This window comes from Salmo salar, chromosome 25, assembly GCF_965601325.2.
Source record: "Salmo salar chromosome 25, fSalSal1, whole genome shotgun sequence".
Taxonomy (NCBI): domain Eukaryota; kingdom Metazoa; phylum Chordata; class Actinopteri; order Salmoniformes; family Salmonidae; genus Salmo; species Salmo salar.
In genome coordinates this window covers 7,240,197-7,257,119 of record NC_138315.1, presented here as the reverse complement: position 1 = coordinate 7,257,119, position 16,923 = coordinate 7,240,197, and the positions used below count along the sequence as shown (strand labels likewise).

Below are 16,923 nucleotides of genomic sequence, written 5' to 3'. Positions count from 1 at the left end.
TCCGAGTTAAGCGGTTTATGGTGGTCTGGTAGGTCCAGAGATATAGATAAGGAGATTTGGGGACACACACACAATACAATATGTCCTGTTTATAAGAAATAATAACAATGAAATTTATTGAAAGTGCACTTACACTCACAGTATACTATATCTCTTAAAGTGTTTCCTGCTTTGAAGTAGCTGTCAATCAAGTCCCCATATCCCTATATGCCCACAGGGCTTATAGATAAATTAATGTGTGTGTGTGTGTGTGTGTCTGTTTTTGTGTGTGTGCCTGTGGTAAGACCGTAAGGAAGAAGTCAAAAGCGGTGGCTTGCGACATTTTTTATTTGTTTGTTCACATAAAGTGTGGAGATATCCAAACCTTGTCATATTTGACCAACCGGCTCGATTCGGTCTTTTGTAGCAAAAAGTTTTTTTTTTTTACTACATTGGATTAAAGTAGAGGCTCTTAGGCTCAGAGCTAGAAAATGGTATATCATACAATACAGTTGAGGAACAATGGGGAAGTAATTCTGCTTTGAAAGTTGATAAATTTGTAACCTCAATTTTGAGAAAATGGTCCTTGAATGTTTTGGTACCTACTGGAATGCTCTTCTTGTCTACACCCATCAGCATCGTTCACACCATCTTAAGCTTTAGCCCACCCATCTCATTAACCCTTGTGTTGTGTTCATCTTTTTGTTATCCACCAAATCTTTGCGGGTCTGATGGTCCCACAACATTATTGTGTTTTTATAACAATACAGCTATATCAATTTATGTAAAAATAGTTAATACTTTGATGTTGACATATTAATTACAAGCAATATAAACAGCATACATGGTTAATATTTGCTATTTACCTCTGCTAGATCACATTTATCAATAAAAGCGCTACTTATAATTTTTTTAATAAAATGTTCTAATCAAGACGTGTGGAATAAATCATGTTTATCTTGAACAAATATAAATTAAACAAGGTTTTCATCACTATTGATGTTTATTGCTTTGAACAAATTGGAAGGACAAATTTTACATACAGTATTTTATTGAAATTAGAAATGAGCCACATTGAACACAAATTAAGGCTGGTCTACACACCACATGAAGGATAGAGTTTTACTGTGTGTGTGTTGCAAATGTATTTCTTGCACGTGATGCATGTAACATCTGTGGCTATCCCCATTCAAGCCGATACCACGACGGCCCTCAAAGAACTTCACTGGACTTTATGCAAACTGGAAACCACATATCCTGAGGCCACATTTATTGTAGTTGGGAATTTTAACAAAGCAAATTTGAAGAAAAGACTACCCAAAGTTCTATCAACACATTGACTGTAGTACCCGCACTGCTAAAACACTCGACCAATGCTACTCCAACTTCCGGGATGCCGACAAGGCCCTCCCCCGCCCACCTTTCGGCAAATCTGACCACAACTCCATTTTGCTCCTCCCTTCCTATAGGCAGAAACTCAAACAAAAAGTACCCGTGTTAAGGACTACTCAACGCTGTGTATATCCCCCTCAAGCCGATACCACGACGTCAGTATAGAGACAAAGTGGAGCCGCAATTCAACGGCTCAGACACGAGACGAATGTGGCAGGGTCAACAGACAAGCACGGACTACAAAATGAAAACCAGCCACGTCACGGACACCGATGTCTTGCTTCAGGACAAGCTAAACACCTTATTTGTATGCTTTGAGGATAACACAGTGCCACCGATGCGGCCCGCTACCAAGGAGTGTGGGCTGTCCTTCTCCGTGGCCGACTCACTTCTGTCATCATGAAATCAAATTTTATTGGTCACATACGTGTTTAGCAGATGTTATTGCGGGTGTGGCGAAATGCTTCTGTTTCTAACTCTGACAGTGCAGTAATGTCTAACAAGATCAAAAAATATACCCAATACAAACAAATATAAATATATGGACGAGCAATGTCAGAGCGGCATAGACTAAGATAGAATCCAGTATATGCATATGAGCTGTATATGAAGTGCTTTGAGAGACTAGTCAAGGATCATATCACCTCTACCTTATCTGCCACCCTAGACCCACTTCAATTTGCTTACCTCCCCAATAGTTCCACAGACGATGCAATTGCCATTGCACTGCACACTACCCTATCCCATCTGGACAAGAGGAATACCTATGTAAGAATGCTGTTCATTGACTACAGCTCAGCATTCAACACCATAGCACCCTCCAAGCTCATCATTAAGCTCGAGGCCCTGGGTCTGATCCCCGCCCTGTGCAACTGGGTCCTAGACTTCCTTACTGCAGTAGCTAGAAACAGAAGCATTTCGCTACACAGACAATAACATCTGCTAAATACGTGTATGTGACCAATAAAATTTGATTTGACATTGGGCTGCTGGACACGAGCAGGGATAATGAGTGCAATCTATAAGAGATAGTCGACGTATCAGCAGTGGGCATGTGAAAATGACATGTTTGATTGTTTCAATCGAAGAGGGCTTTACTCAATCTATGTGAATGCACGGAGCCTGCTGCCGAAATTAGAGGAATTAAAACTCCTTGCTTCTAACACCCGGGCTGCAGTAGTTTCTGTTACATGGCTTGATTGTCCTCAATTGACTTCAATTGACCTATGAGGTGGAGCTACCAGGTGATAGCATTCATAGAATTGACTGCAACCGAAATGGTGTGTTTTTACTAGGAATGATGTCCATTTTAACCCTTGTTCAGTTCTGAAAATGGAAGGACTTGAGGTTGCATGGGTAGATATGCACTGTAGGAAGGAGTATTCGGAAAGTATTCAGAGACCTTGAGTTTTTCTACAGTTTGTTACGTTACAACCTTATTTTAAATGGATCAAATCAATCTACAAACAGTACCCTATAATGACAAAGCGAAAACAGGTTGGAGAAATGTTTACAAATGTATTAAAAATAAAACAGAAATACCTTATTTACATAAGTATTCAGACCCTTTGCAATGAGACTCGAAATTGAGCTCACGTGCATCCTTTTCCATTGATCATCCTTGACATGTTTCTTCAACTTAATTGGAGTTTACCTGTGGTAAATTCAATTGATTGGACATGATTTGGAAAGGCACACCTGTCTATTTGAGGTCCCAAAGTTGACAGTGCATATCAGGGCAATGAGGTCGAAGGAGTTGCCCGTAGAGCTCCGAGACAGGATTGTGTTGAGGCACAGATCTGGGGAAGGGTACCAAAATAGTTCTGCAGCATTGAAGGTCCCCCAAGAACACGGTGGCCTCCATTCCTACATGGAAGACGTTTGGAACCACCAAGACCCTTCTTGGATATGGCCGCCCAGCCAAACTGAGCAATCGGGGGAGAAGGGCCTTGGTCAGGGAGGTGATCAAGAACCTGATGGTCAATATGAAAGAGCTCCAGAGTTCCTCTGCGGAGATGGGAGAACCTTCCAGAAGGACAACCATCTCAGCAGCACTCCACCAATCAGGCCTTGATGGTAGAGTGGCCAGACAGAAGCAATTCCTCAGTAAAAAGCACATTACAGTCCACGTGGAGTTTGCCAAAAAGGCACCTAAAGGACACTCAGACCATGAGAAACAAGATGCTCTAGTCTGACACCAAGATTGAACTCTTTGGCTTGAATGCCAAGCGTCATGTCTGGAGGAAACCTGTCACCATCCCTACGGTGAAGCATGGTGTTGGCAGCATCATTCTGCAGGGATGTTTTTCAGCAGCTGGGACTGGGAGACTAGTTAGGATTGAGGGAAAGATGAACAGAGCAAAGTACAGAGAGAGATCCTTGATGAAAACCTGCTCCAAAGCACTCTGTACTTGCTGATAGGGAATGTATTCTGCTTGGTGATTTTAATAGAATTGTGCAGTTACCACCCAAGATGAGTACACTAGTAAATGCCTTGTATAACATGAATCAGTTATTTTGACTTAAACAACTGATTGTTGAGCCAACCAGGGTGTGTATTGAGTGTAAATCAACAAACGATTTCTGTGAGCTGTGCATGGTAACAGAGAACAAAGTTTCCAATCTGCTATGCTTAAGAGCACAAACAAAGCAACTGGGTTGGAACCTTCCTGCAAGATTCATAAAGAATAGTGATTGCGTCACTGCTAAAATGATAATAGAAAGTTTTACAATATGCGTTAATAGTGGTAAATTCCCCAATGATCTCAAAACAGCCAGGGTGGTTCCGCTCTACAAGAACAGCAGTAAAACAAATTTAGGAAACTACTGGCCTGTGTCTGAAGTTGTTGAGAGATTCGTTTTTAATCCAGTTGAGGGATACCTTCTCGAGCACAAACATTTTTTATGAAGTCCAATCTGGCTTTAGAACAGCTCATTCCACTGATACTTGCCTTCGCTACCTTTTTGACCTCATCAAGCAGAAAAGTGAGAAGGGGAACTATTCAGGTAGGTTCATGTTAGATTTGGATAAAGCCTTTGACACTGTGGACCATGATATTCCCTGAGGAAACTGAAATGCATGGGTCTAAATAATGTAGCAGTGAATTGGTTTAGGTCATATCTGACCAATATCCTGTGTAGTACCGCAGGGATACATTTTAGGGCCTCTCTTATTTCTTATATAGGTGAATGATATGCCAGATACAGTAAAGTGCAAACTTATGCTATATGCTGATGACTCAGCCTTAGGGAAGGATACAGCTTACATAGAGGAGACCCTGAGTAAAGAATTGCATTCTGTTAGAAATTGGTTGACTGGCAACAAATTGTCGCTTCATTTGGGATAAACTGAATCGATTTTCTTTGGACCAAAACGTAGATTGCTTAGGGCTGACAAGATAAAGGTAAACTGTGCAGGCACGCAGATTGAATCTAAGACAAGTTTAACTTATCTTGGTGTGTCCCTTTCTGATCAATCAGTTAAGAAATTGTTTGTCGCAATCTTGATTCAGTGTGATATTGACTATGCCTGCTCTGCTTGGTATATTGGGCTATAAAAATTAGAAAAACACAATGGGGTTCATGCTAAATGTTATCAGGTATATGTTGAATGTCCCCCCTAGGACCCACATAGAGGTACAGGAGTTCCGGGAGGTGGGCTTGTTGCCTTTGGAGTCCAGAGTGGACCAACTTAAACTCCATCATATGTTTGACACCTTAAATGATCGTGCCCCAGGTTATATGAAAAACCACATTGATATGGTCTGTAACCAGCACAGTTACAATGCCAGAGCTAGTGTTATGTCTTGTAAACAGTACAGTGAGGAGCACATTTTTCTATACAGGCATTTGTCATTGGAATAGCCTTCCCTTGGACATAAAGCAAAGAAAAAGTGGAAATAGATTTAAAAGCAAGCAAAGGTTTTTAATTGGACAAGTTAGATAAACCACTCCGCTGCCCCTTGTGACCCCTACTGCTGGTCAGGTGTATTGATCATTTTTTACGGTTGAAATGTGAAATTAATATGGTAGATTTTTTAGCTTAGGGGAAAGTGCAGTGAATAGTACCACTTTGTAGGATGTCAATATAAACTAATGTATTTATGGTTGTTTGTAATTTTGACTGGCCTTTTAATCATGATATGTGTTTGTCACACCCTGATCTGTTTCAACTGTCTTTGTGCTTGTCTCCACACCCCTCCAGGTGTCGCCCATCTTCCCATTATCTCCTGTGTATATATACCTGTTGTGTGTATATATATATACACTGCTCAAAAAAATAAAGGGAACACTTAAACAACACAATGTAACTCCAAATCAATCTCACTTCTGTGAAATCAAACTGTCCACTTAGGAAGCAACACTGATTGACAATAAATTTCACATGCTGTTGTGCAAATGGAATAGACAACAGGTGGAAATTATAGGCAATTAGCAAGACACTCCCAATAAAGGAGTGGTTCTGCAGGTGGGGAGCACAGACCGCTTCTCAGTTCCTATGCTTCCAGGCTGATGTTTTGGTCACTTTTCAATGCTGGCGGTGCTTTCACAATAGTGGTAGCATGAGACGGAGTCTACAACCCACACAAGTGGCTCAGGTAGTGCAGCTCATCCAGGATGGCACATCAATGCGAGTTGTGGCAAGAAGGTTTGCTGTGTGTGTCAGCGTAGTGTCCAGAGCATGGAGGCGCTACCAGGAGACAGGCCAGTACATCAGGAGACGTGGAGGAGGCCGTAGGAGGGCAACAACCCAGCAGCAGGACCGCTACCTCCGCCTTTGTGCAAGGAGGAGCAGGAGGAGCACTGCCAGAGCCCTGCAAAATGACCTCCAGCAGGCCACAAATGTGCATGTGTCTGCTCAAACGGTCAGAAACAGACTCCATGAGGGTGGTATGAGGGCCTGACGTCCACAGGTGGGGGTTGTGCTTACAGCCCAACACCGTGCAGGACGTTTGGCATTTGCCAGAGAACACCAAGATTGGCAAATTCGCCACTGGCGCCCTGTGCTCTTCACAGATGAAAGCAGGTTCACACTGAGCACGTGACAGACGTGACAGAGTCTGGAGACGCCGTGGAGAACGTTCTGCTGCCTGCAACATCATCCAGCATGATCGGTTTGGCGGTGGGTCAGTCATGGTGTGGGGTGGCATTTCTTTGGGGGGCCGCACAGCCCTCCATGTGTTCGCCAGAGGTAGCCTGACTGCCATTAGGTACCGAGATGAGATCCTCAGACCCCTTGTGAGACCATATGCTGGTGCGGTTGGCCCTGGGTTCCTCCTAATGCAAGACAATGCTAGACCTCATGTGGCTGGAGTGTGTCAGCAGTTCCTGCAAGAGGAAGGCATTGATGCTATGGACTGGCCCGCCCGTTCCCCAGACCTGAATCCAATTGAGCACATCTGGGACATCATGTCTTGCTCCATCCACCAACGCCACGTTGCACCACAGACTGTCCAGGAGTTGGCGGATGCTTTAGTCCAGGTCTGGGAGGAGATCCCTCAGGAGACCATCTGCCACCTCATCAGGAGCATGCCCAGGCATTGTAGGGAGGTCATACAGGCACGTGGAGGCCACACACACTACTGAGACTCATTATGACTTGTTTTAAGGACATTACATCAAAGTTGGATCAGCCTGTAGTGTGGTTTTCCACTTTAATTTTGAGTGTGACTCCAAATCCAGACCTCCATGGGTTGATAAATTGGATTTCCATTGATTATTTTTGTGTGATTTTGTTGTCAGCACATTCAACTATGTAAAGAAAAAAGTATTTAATAAGATTATTTATTTCATTCAGATCTAGGATGTGTTGTTTAAGTGTTCCCTTTATTTTTTTGAGCAGTATATATATATGTATGATTGTCTTGTCAGGTCTAAACAGCGTGCTTTCCCATCTTCCTTTTGCTCAAGCTTTGTGTCCTAGTTTTCCAGGTTCTGACTATTCTGCCTGCCCTGATCCCGAGCCTGCCTGCCGTCCTGTACCTGCCTGACTCTGACCTGATCACGAACCCCTGCCTGTCCTCGACCTGCCATTTGCCTGCCCCGTGTTTACAATAAATCATCGGAGAACTGTACTATCCGCCTCCTGTGTCTGCATCTGGGTCATATCCTGAGTCGTGATAGTGTTATTGTATTCACCATCGAGGACGACTTTGGAAACAAGCGTTTTAATTAATACTTTTAAGTGATCTCCTCTGGGCCCACATTGCACATTATGTTGTATATGTCTGTTACCCAAAGAAATTAAATTCAATGTGTGTGCATATGTGTGTGCATGTGTTTTCAAATCTCCTTATCTATATCTCTGGACCTACCAAACCACCATAAACAGCTCAACTTGGAAATGTATAGTCGCCATTAAAATACATTTGATTTTTATTAGTGATGCACCGATATGACAGTTTTGGCAGATACCGATATCTGATATTTAACATTTTAGTGGCCTTTAAGCATTCTACAGTTAAATAGTTAACACACACGCACATGGATGCAGCGGTCTAAAGAGGTGTCACTACAGTCCCTGGTTCGAATACAGGCTTTATCACATCCGGCAGTGATTGGGAGTCCCATTGGGCGGCACACAATTGGCCCAGCGTCGTCCGGGTTAGGCCGTCATTGTAAATAAGTATTTGTTCTTAACTCACTTGCCTAGTTAAATAAAGGTGACACACACACAGACACACACACCACACTGACCAAAAAGTTATTTTGTTGGCATTTATGTATGTCCCCATTACCAGTGAAACATAATCAAAACCTATTTCTTTCATTTACTTGCTGTGTTGTTTATTTGTCCAGTCGTTTCATTCTCAACCAGGATTTCTCATACTATGGAATGTCGTTTGGGTCATTGCGTGTCAAATAAGCTTGTTGACCAATCAGGACCTGAATATGACTGCACGTCAGATAATAATTTGACGCATTCATACATTTTTTACGTAGTGATTACACATTTATTACACTATCACTCGTATTTTAAATGTCACAACGATTCATTGAAACGTATGCTATGACGCTTGTAAAGTTGTCTGGCACACCTACAGTGCTGGTCATAAAAAAAGCTAGCTAGCTCATGGATGCAAAAAATGTTCTTCTCCAAAAACATAGCAAAATGACATAATCTGTTTCAGTAGCTATAGTTAGCCAGCTAAATATATAGCTAGGTGTCATCATCTAAAATAACCTATTTGATTAATGGTGGCCGGACCCATCTATGTGAAGCTAGCCACAATAAGGTTTAGCCACAATGGTGGACTTTGCTGTTAGCCTTCAAAATAAAAGTATGTCATTGACAATGATGCAAATGAATACAAATAGTAGAATTATGCCATAATTGAATAGCTCATGCTAAACGAGGTTGGAATGTTGTTATATAAAATCAACAAAAGACAATCATTTGTTAATTTGACAAAATGTATTATACTTTAGAATTGCATTTGAGGCGTACTTATTTCACTGTACAGTCTACTCAGTGACACGCAGAGAACATTAGTGTCGTAGCTCTTATTGCGGGACTCTGAAACAACCGTGAATTGAGCCACATGTATTGTCAACGTATGTGTATTGAACACAAAATTCTTGAGGGAAAACAATACTGTGTGGATGTTTTGGAGTCTGATAAAACTGAGGAGGACGTTGGGAAAAAATATATTGGGTATTGAGTAGACTGATACCCCCTTTCATTGATCCCCAATCCTTAGGTAAAGCTGTACAGTGCAATATGAATGTCAATGCACACAATAGGTTGACTGGGGAGGTGATTTCACACAGTCACAGTCACGCAATAAGAGCTACAACACTAATATTTCCGTAAACTCTTCACAGTTGTGTTCTGTGGGTGTCACCGAGTAGACTGATACCCCATTTCATTGCTTCACATTCCAACCTTGTTTAACATTATCTAGTCTAAATATGGCATGATTCCACCAATTGTAACCTTCTGCATGACTTTCAAAGAGGCAAACCGCAAATTCCACTATTGTGCCTAATCCTTATTGTGGCTAGGTTCACAACACATAACCCGGTCCGGTCGAGCGTCACTAGCCAGATGAAGCTAGCTGGCTGCTTATAACGTTAGCTTTGGGCAACAGGGTTAAGTAGCTGGCTAGCTATTTATTTTCATGAACTGAAGCTCAATTTCACTAGGCGAACAACGAGTGGCTATCTAGATAATACTTACTCACAAGGATTCCTAAATCATTGCTAACAATAATGAAAATGACTACAGTTTCTACTGATAATTGTTTTCATGCTGGTTGTATTGGTGCTAGCTAGGTACCAAGGTAAAGCTAGCTACCCCAGAAGTTGCGGTCGAACAAATAATGCTTTATTACCAATGCGGTATTGTAAGCACATCGTTCGTGGCCGGTGCTTGCTTGTTTGCAGACTTTTCTGTACAGCTTTGACAGTGCTACTGATAGTAGTGGTGGCACTTGGCTTGCACGTGCAAATTCAGAACACACAACATTCTATAATAGAACTGTTATTTGACGTGTCAAATTAAAAGCTTATTTAACGCGTCAAATAGTGTTATTTGACGTGTATCTTTTTTGACACAAAAAGATCCAAACGACGTTCCACAGTATGTCGTGAAGCTAATAACAGTGACTCTATTACAGTGTAACTCTGGTAGGGCAACATGTGTACCAGTGCTCGACCAGTCGGCGAAAGCCAACATCACCCACGACAGAGAACGGTTGATTGTCAAGGGCAATGAATTGCATTATCTTGGCGTTAATGGATTTCACCTTTGAGTTGTCTCGCTGAAATTGTATTACTCTTTCAAATGACTGCTCGACTTGTTGACTGCTCGATCCACACTGCAGACATTGTGGGCTAGGTTAGGAATGCTGTGTTGCATGTGTTTCGCAGAATTTTACGTGGCGTCATTACGTCATGTACCCACGTTTTATAGGTCTGAAACGTTAGCTTTGACTATAGGTATGAAACGTTAGCGCTACCTACTCCTTCTTATCTTTGTCAATCCTCCCTCCATCTCTATCGCTCTACTTCTGTTATCACTCTCTGCCTCCTGCTTCTCCCTTTATTTCTCTTCCTCATCTCTCTGGTAATTGCTGTCCTATTTCTCTGGTTAACCTTCCACTCTGTTAATGTCTGCTTCTCTCTGTCCATCTCTCATTTGCAGGTCCATGGGAAGATTGTAATATGTTTCTCATATCTTACTCCGGGATACTGGTTATTCCAGCACGAGCATGCATTAATGAACACACTTGCATGGACAAACACACATACACACAGGACCACACAAATGTGAGCATGAACGAACTAGTGCACTCAAACGCACATACACACACTAACTCATACACACACAAATCAACAGTACATGAGCTACACAAACACCTGTATACAGAATATACAGCTACAAGAATGAAATCTCTTACACACATGCATGTAAGCACACACACTTTTCCTGTCATCTGCTTCAAAGATTCCCACTCCTTTCTACTTTTTTCCCAGATCTGCCACCATACTCCAATCCCCTTTCCAATTGTCTGCACACTCTACACCCCTTCTGACTCCCACCCCTCGTTGAAAAAAATATTGAACATATTGTACATCTAACACTTCCAGCTTGTGCAAATTAACCCCATTCACATATTCATACCTATTTCAGGCAGAATTCACGGTATGTTACCTGTAAAAAAATATTAGGCAATGTTTATGTCCCCCTTTCAAACATTATTTTCCACTTCCTTGCAGGTATACCCCTCTTTTATTGTTTTTGTCTAGATATGAAAGGGGTAATACATACACACACATCTGGCTACCCCAGGAGAAGAGAGAGAGAGAGAGAGAGAGAGAGAGAGAGAGAGAGAGAGAGAGAGAGAGAGAGAGAGAGAGAGAGAGAGAGAGAGAGAGAGAGAGAGAGAGAGAGAGAGAGAGAGAGAGAAGTCTAATTTCCCTCGTCAGGCTCTGTGACCATGGCTGCATCCCAAATTGCTTAATTTGCTTTGGGAAGGGGGGGTGGAGTGTGTATGTTGGAAGAGGTCAGAGAATTGGCAAGACTATGTGACTGTGTATAATAGCTTGGTACAGGGGTGTGTACAAGTGTGTGCGAAGCACCTGAGAGTGTGTTTGCTGTATACATGCATGATTGTTTAGTTCAAAGGTATGATAGCATGGTGTGTGTCAGGATGTGTCTGTTTGTCTGAGAGAATACAAACATGTCTGTGTGTGTGTAAGTGTTTGTCAAATTTTCCATGCAGTGTGTTTACTGAGGGCATGCGTGCATGTTTGTGAAGATGTATTTTTTACCCAATCTAAAATACGTGTTATTTGAAACCTCAATTCCAAGTACTGTGTCATGATGAGTCTTGTTTCTAGGGAAGGAGAATGACTACAGAGACAACAGTAAGGGTTAATGAAAACAAGTGAAGATTAAATAGTTGAGCAATCTTACCATCATCTCCCGAGCCTGAGCCGACATCTGTGAGAGAGGAAGAAAGAAAGGAGAGAGAGAGAGAGGGAGAGAGAGAGAGAACGAACATTTGTTAATTAAAGACAACTTCTGAGAGGACTTTGCGACAACAGATAAAGCAGGCCTCCTGCTAAACAACATCTTTATTTTGTGTGTGTCTGTCTGTGTATGTGACTTAGCATGTGTGTGTGTGTGTACAAGTATCTATGTGTGATTTAATGTGTGTGCGTGTATGAATATGTGTCTGTGTGTGTGTGCACTTTGCATGCGGATACATCTGTGTGCATTGGTCACGTAATGATCCGCACAATCCCGACCTCACATCACAAATTTCTATGTGATCATGTTTTATATTTCCCATTGCTCAATAAGCTTGTGTGGTACATCTTTCTGTATGCCCATTTGAATCCTGCTGAATCCTTCTAAAGCTTCCTCCAAGACATCTAGCATACTCTTTTGTTTAGCGATACGCCTCTGAAAGGGATACTGCTCCAGTAGTAAAATGAGCAGCCAGGTCAGTATTCGACATCTATTCATGTATGAGGACATCGGGAGATGACGTGGAAACTGGCCACTAGGGGCAACAGTGAGCACTGTAACCTTCAAGTAGGTTTCAGTTTTGCTATGGTGTTGTGGATGGGGAACATAGGGATGGCGGATGGCCCTAAGCAACTGCCTGTGGTGCCAAAGGCTGCATGTTTGAATCCAGTGATAGAATGTTTTTTATTTATTTTTGTTTTAAGCCTATTGCAAACGTTAAACCATTACCTTAACCATTCAGAGTTAATGCCTAACCTTAAGCATCTGGGGTCTGGTGCAGAAGGTTGAATGTCTGAATCCAGCTTAAGTTAACCTTAAACACAAACTTCGACATTTGACGTTTGAGAAACATGAATGAATGTCTAATCCTGATGTGAAACTATGAGAGCTAGTTGAACATGAGATACAGTAGACCACACTGCTAAAAAGCCTAGAGGGGAAAGCAGACATTGAACATTCACATGCACTACGGCCGTGTTTATTATGCACCAAACAGAAGAAAATAAGCTGAAACAGGGAGACACTACCAGGACTCCAAAAATAAACTTACATTTTAATTTGAATGCTGCAAATTGTTTAAAAGGTTTTGATACAATATGCCTTAAAGAACACAACCTAGGTTGTCTTTGCAAAGCTGATAAGGCTGGAAACCAGGACCCCTAGTTAACCAGCTTTATTCTTCACTGTAAAACGTATGACATACAGTACCAGTCAAAAGTTTGAACACACCCACTAATTCCAGGGTTTATCTTTATTTTTATTATTTTCTAATTTTAGAATAATAGTGAAGACATCAAAACTATGAAATACCACATATGGAATCATGTAGTAACCAAACAAGTGTTAAACAAATCAAAATATATTTTATAGTTGAGAGTCTTCAAAGTAGCCACCCTTTGCCTTGATGACAGCTTTTTACACTCTTGGCATTCTCTCAACCAGCTTCATGAGGTAGTCACCTGGACTGTATTTGAAGTAACAGGTGTGCCTTGTTAAAAGTTAATTTATGGAATGTCTTTCCTTCTTAATGTTTGAGCCAATCAGTTGGTTGTGAAAAGGTAGCAGTGGTATACAGAAGTTAGCCCTATTTAGTAAAAGACCAAGTCCATATCATGGCAAAAACAGTTCAAATAAGCAAAGACAGCAAGCTTTAACTAGCAATACAAACCAATTATCATAGCTAGCTAAGGTTAACCAAATAGGTTCAATATTAGCTAACAAGCCAACCATCTAACATCAGCTGGCTAGCTAACAGCAAGCTTTAACTAGCAATACAAACCGATTGTTATAGCTAGCTAAAGTTAACCAAATAGGTTCAATGTTAGCTAGTTAGCCAGCTAACATTGGAACAGCATCTGGAACTGGAACTGCCAAAGACATTTTCATACTCAATTAAACTGGTACTATATGACGTCGCTGGAAGTATACAGTGGTCTTCACTTGTATCTGTGTACCTGGCTGTGCTGGTTGAGCTGGTTGCTGAAGGTCACAGTGTGTGTGTGTACCTGGCTGAGCTGATTGCTGAAGGTGACAGTGTGTGTGTGTACCTGGCTGAGTTGGTTGCTGAAGGTGACAGTGTGTGTGTGTACCTGGCTGAGTTGGTTGCTGAAGGTGACAGTGTGTGTGTAGCTGGCTGAGTTGGTTGCTGAAGGTGACAGTGTGTGTGTAGCTGGCTGAGCTGATTGCTGAAGGTGACAGTGTGTGTGTGTACCTGGCTGAGCTGGTTGCTGAAGGTGACAGTGTGTGTGTGTACCTGGCTGAGCTGGTTGCTGAAGGTGACAGTGTGTGTGTAGCTGGCTGAGCTGATTGCTGAAGGTGACAGTGTGTGTGTAGCTGGCTGAGCTGATTGCTGAAGGTGACAGTGTGTGTGTAGCTGCCTGAGCTGATTGCTGAAGGTGACAGTGTGTGTGTAGCTGCCTGAGCTGATTGCTGAAGGTGACAGTGTGTGTGTGTACCTGGCTGAGCTGATTGCTGAAGGTGACAGTGTGTGTGTGTACCTGGCTGAGCTAATTGCTGAAGGTGACAGTGTGTGTGTGTACCTGGCTGAGCTGATTGCTGAAGGTGACAGTGTGTGTGTGTACCTGGCTGAGCTGATTGCTGAATGTCACAGTGTGTGTGCTTCAAGTTGGATGGGTTCCGCTGGTGTACAGCAATCTTTCAGTACCACTGAATCTCAATTAGATTGAGATCTGGGCTTTGACTAGGCCATTCCAAGACATTTAAATGTTTCCCCTTAAACCACTCGTGTTGCTTCAGCAGTATGCTTAAGGTCATTGTGCTGCAGGAAGGTGAACCTCCGTACCAGTCTCAAATCTCTGCAATACTGAAACAGGTTTCCCTCAAGAATTTCTTTGTTTTTAGCGCCATCCATCATTCCTTCAATTCTGACCAGTTTCCCAGTCCCTGCCGATAAAAAACATCCCCAAAGCATGATGCTGCCACCAGCATGATTCACTGTGGGGATGGTGTTCTCGGGGTGATGAGATGTGTTGTGTTTGTGCCAGACATAGCGTTTTCCTTGATGGCCAAAAAGTTCAATTTTAGTCTCATCTGACCAGAGTACTTTCTTCCATACGTTTGGGGAGTCTCCCATATGCCTTTTGGTGAACACGAAGCATGTTTACTTATTTTGTTCTTTAAAACAATGGCTTTTCTTCTGGCCACTCTTCGGTAAAGCCCAGCTCTGTGGGATGTACAGCTTAAAGTGGTCCTTTGGACAGGTACTTCAATCTCCTCTGTGGAGCTTTGCAGCTCCTTCAGAGTTGTCTTTGGTCTCTTTCTTGCCTCACTGATTAATGCCCTCCTTGCCTGGTCTGTGAGTTTTGGTGGGTGGCCTTCTCTTGGCAGGTTTGTTGTGGTGCCATATTCTTTCCATTTTTTAATAATGGATTTGATGGTGCTCCGTTGGATGTTCAAAGTTTTGGTTATTTTTTTATAACCCAAACCTGATCTGTACTTCTCCACAACTTTGTCCCTGACCTGTTTGGAGAGCTCCTTGGTCTTCATATTGCCGCTTGCTTGGTGGTGCCCCTTGCTTAGTGGTGTTGCAGACTCTGGGGCCTTTCAGAACAGGTTTATATATACTGAGATCATGTGACACTTAGATTGCACACAAGTTAACTTTATTTAACTAATTATGTGACTTCTGAAGGTAATTGGTTGCACCAGATCTTATTTAGGGGCTTCATAGCAAAGGGGTGAATACATATGCACGCACCACTTTTCCGTTTTAAGTAATTTTTTTCATTTCAGTTCACCAATTTGGACTATTTTGTGTATGTCCATTACATGAAATCCAAATAAAAATCCAATTAAATTACAGGTTGTAATGCAAAGAAAAAACGTCAATGGGGATGAATACTTTTGCAAGGCACTGTAGCTAACTGCAAGCTTTAACATGGAGTCTTTTGTTAACGTTAGGTAGCTAAAACATGAACTAAAATCCTAATCCATAGAGTAACGTTACAAGCAATACAAACCGATTGTCATAGCTAGCTAAAGTTAACCAAATAGGTTCAATGTTAGTTAGCAAGCCAGCTATCGACCTCCAGCTGGCTAGCTAACAGCAAGCTTTAACTTGCAATGAAAATAACTTTCTGACAAAATTTGAAACATATAATATCTGAAACTGTAGACTGCAAACCCCTTTATTACATTTTCAGAGTCAGAGAGTGTCAGCATGGCTTGATCTTTCTCCAGAAAGTAGTCCATCAACTTTTTCCCACTGACCTTTGTCTATAGCGCCTGATAAATTCAGGGCAGCAATGTTATTGAGTGCAGTAGCAACATATCTGCAGTTCTCATCTCTCGGCATGTCCAGCCCACCCATTATCTCAGCCAATCATGGCTAGTGGGAAGGTTGCTGAACTTTTTCTGTGGCTAAACCAACTAGGCTCGTAATTTTAACAATTGTATTTGTATTTACAGATGGCATACAAGTTTGTTATTAAGGCACATGAAAGTTCACATGTTCGAGAAGTCATTTCTGCCAAAAAGCGCATTTTGCTAAAGAAATATTGATTTCGTTCAAACGGCTCTCTTGTGAAGTCGTGACTTGTGACATATGCCTAGTTTCCTGAATCAGGTCACATTTTTGCAAATTGTTGAGATGGAATGTTATTAAATCTTCAACCAAAACCTAATATAAAGGGAACCTGAGTGAACAAATAACACAAAATGTGGATACTTCTTTCATATATTTAATAAACAAAAGGTATGCAACACCCAATGCCCCTGTGTGAAAAAGTAATTGCCCCCTTACACTCAATTCCAGTAGTTGTTGGTCAGTCTCTCACATTGCTGTGGAGGAATTTTGTCACACTCGTCCATGCAGAACTACTTTAACTAATCGACGTTTTTGAGCATTAAATGCTCATTTCAGGTCCTGCCACAACATATTAATGAGGTTTAGGTCTGGACTTTTCCGAGGCCATTCCAAAACGTCACATTTGTTGCTTTTCAACCATTCTGATGTCTTGCTGCATGACCAGATGTGAAGCTACGACAAGGCCAGGCTTGGCAGAGTCCCTGCCAGATTGAACACTGGTTTACCCAATCAGGATGGCTTAAAATAT

At 41.9% G+C, this 16,923-nt stretch overlaps 1 protein-coding gene across 1 annotated transcript in view; it reads right to left on the bottom strand.

Annotated features, from left to right (window-relative positions):
- LOC106586066 (tomoregulin-2) overlaps positions 1–16,923 on the bottom strand; it is a 178,879-nt gene that overhangs the window by 74,540 nt on the left and 87,416 nt on the right. The window contains exon 4 of the mRNA XM_014172904.3: positions 11,792–11,818. Coding sequence (XP_014028379.3) covers positions 11,792–11,818 — 27 coding nt within the window. The remainder of the gene's footprint in view (positions 1–11,791; positions 11,819–16,923) is intronic.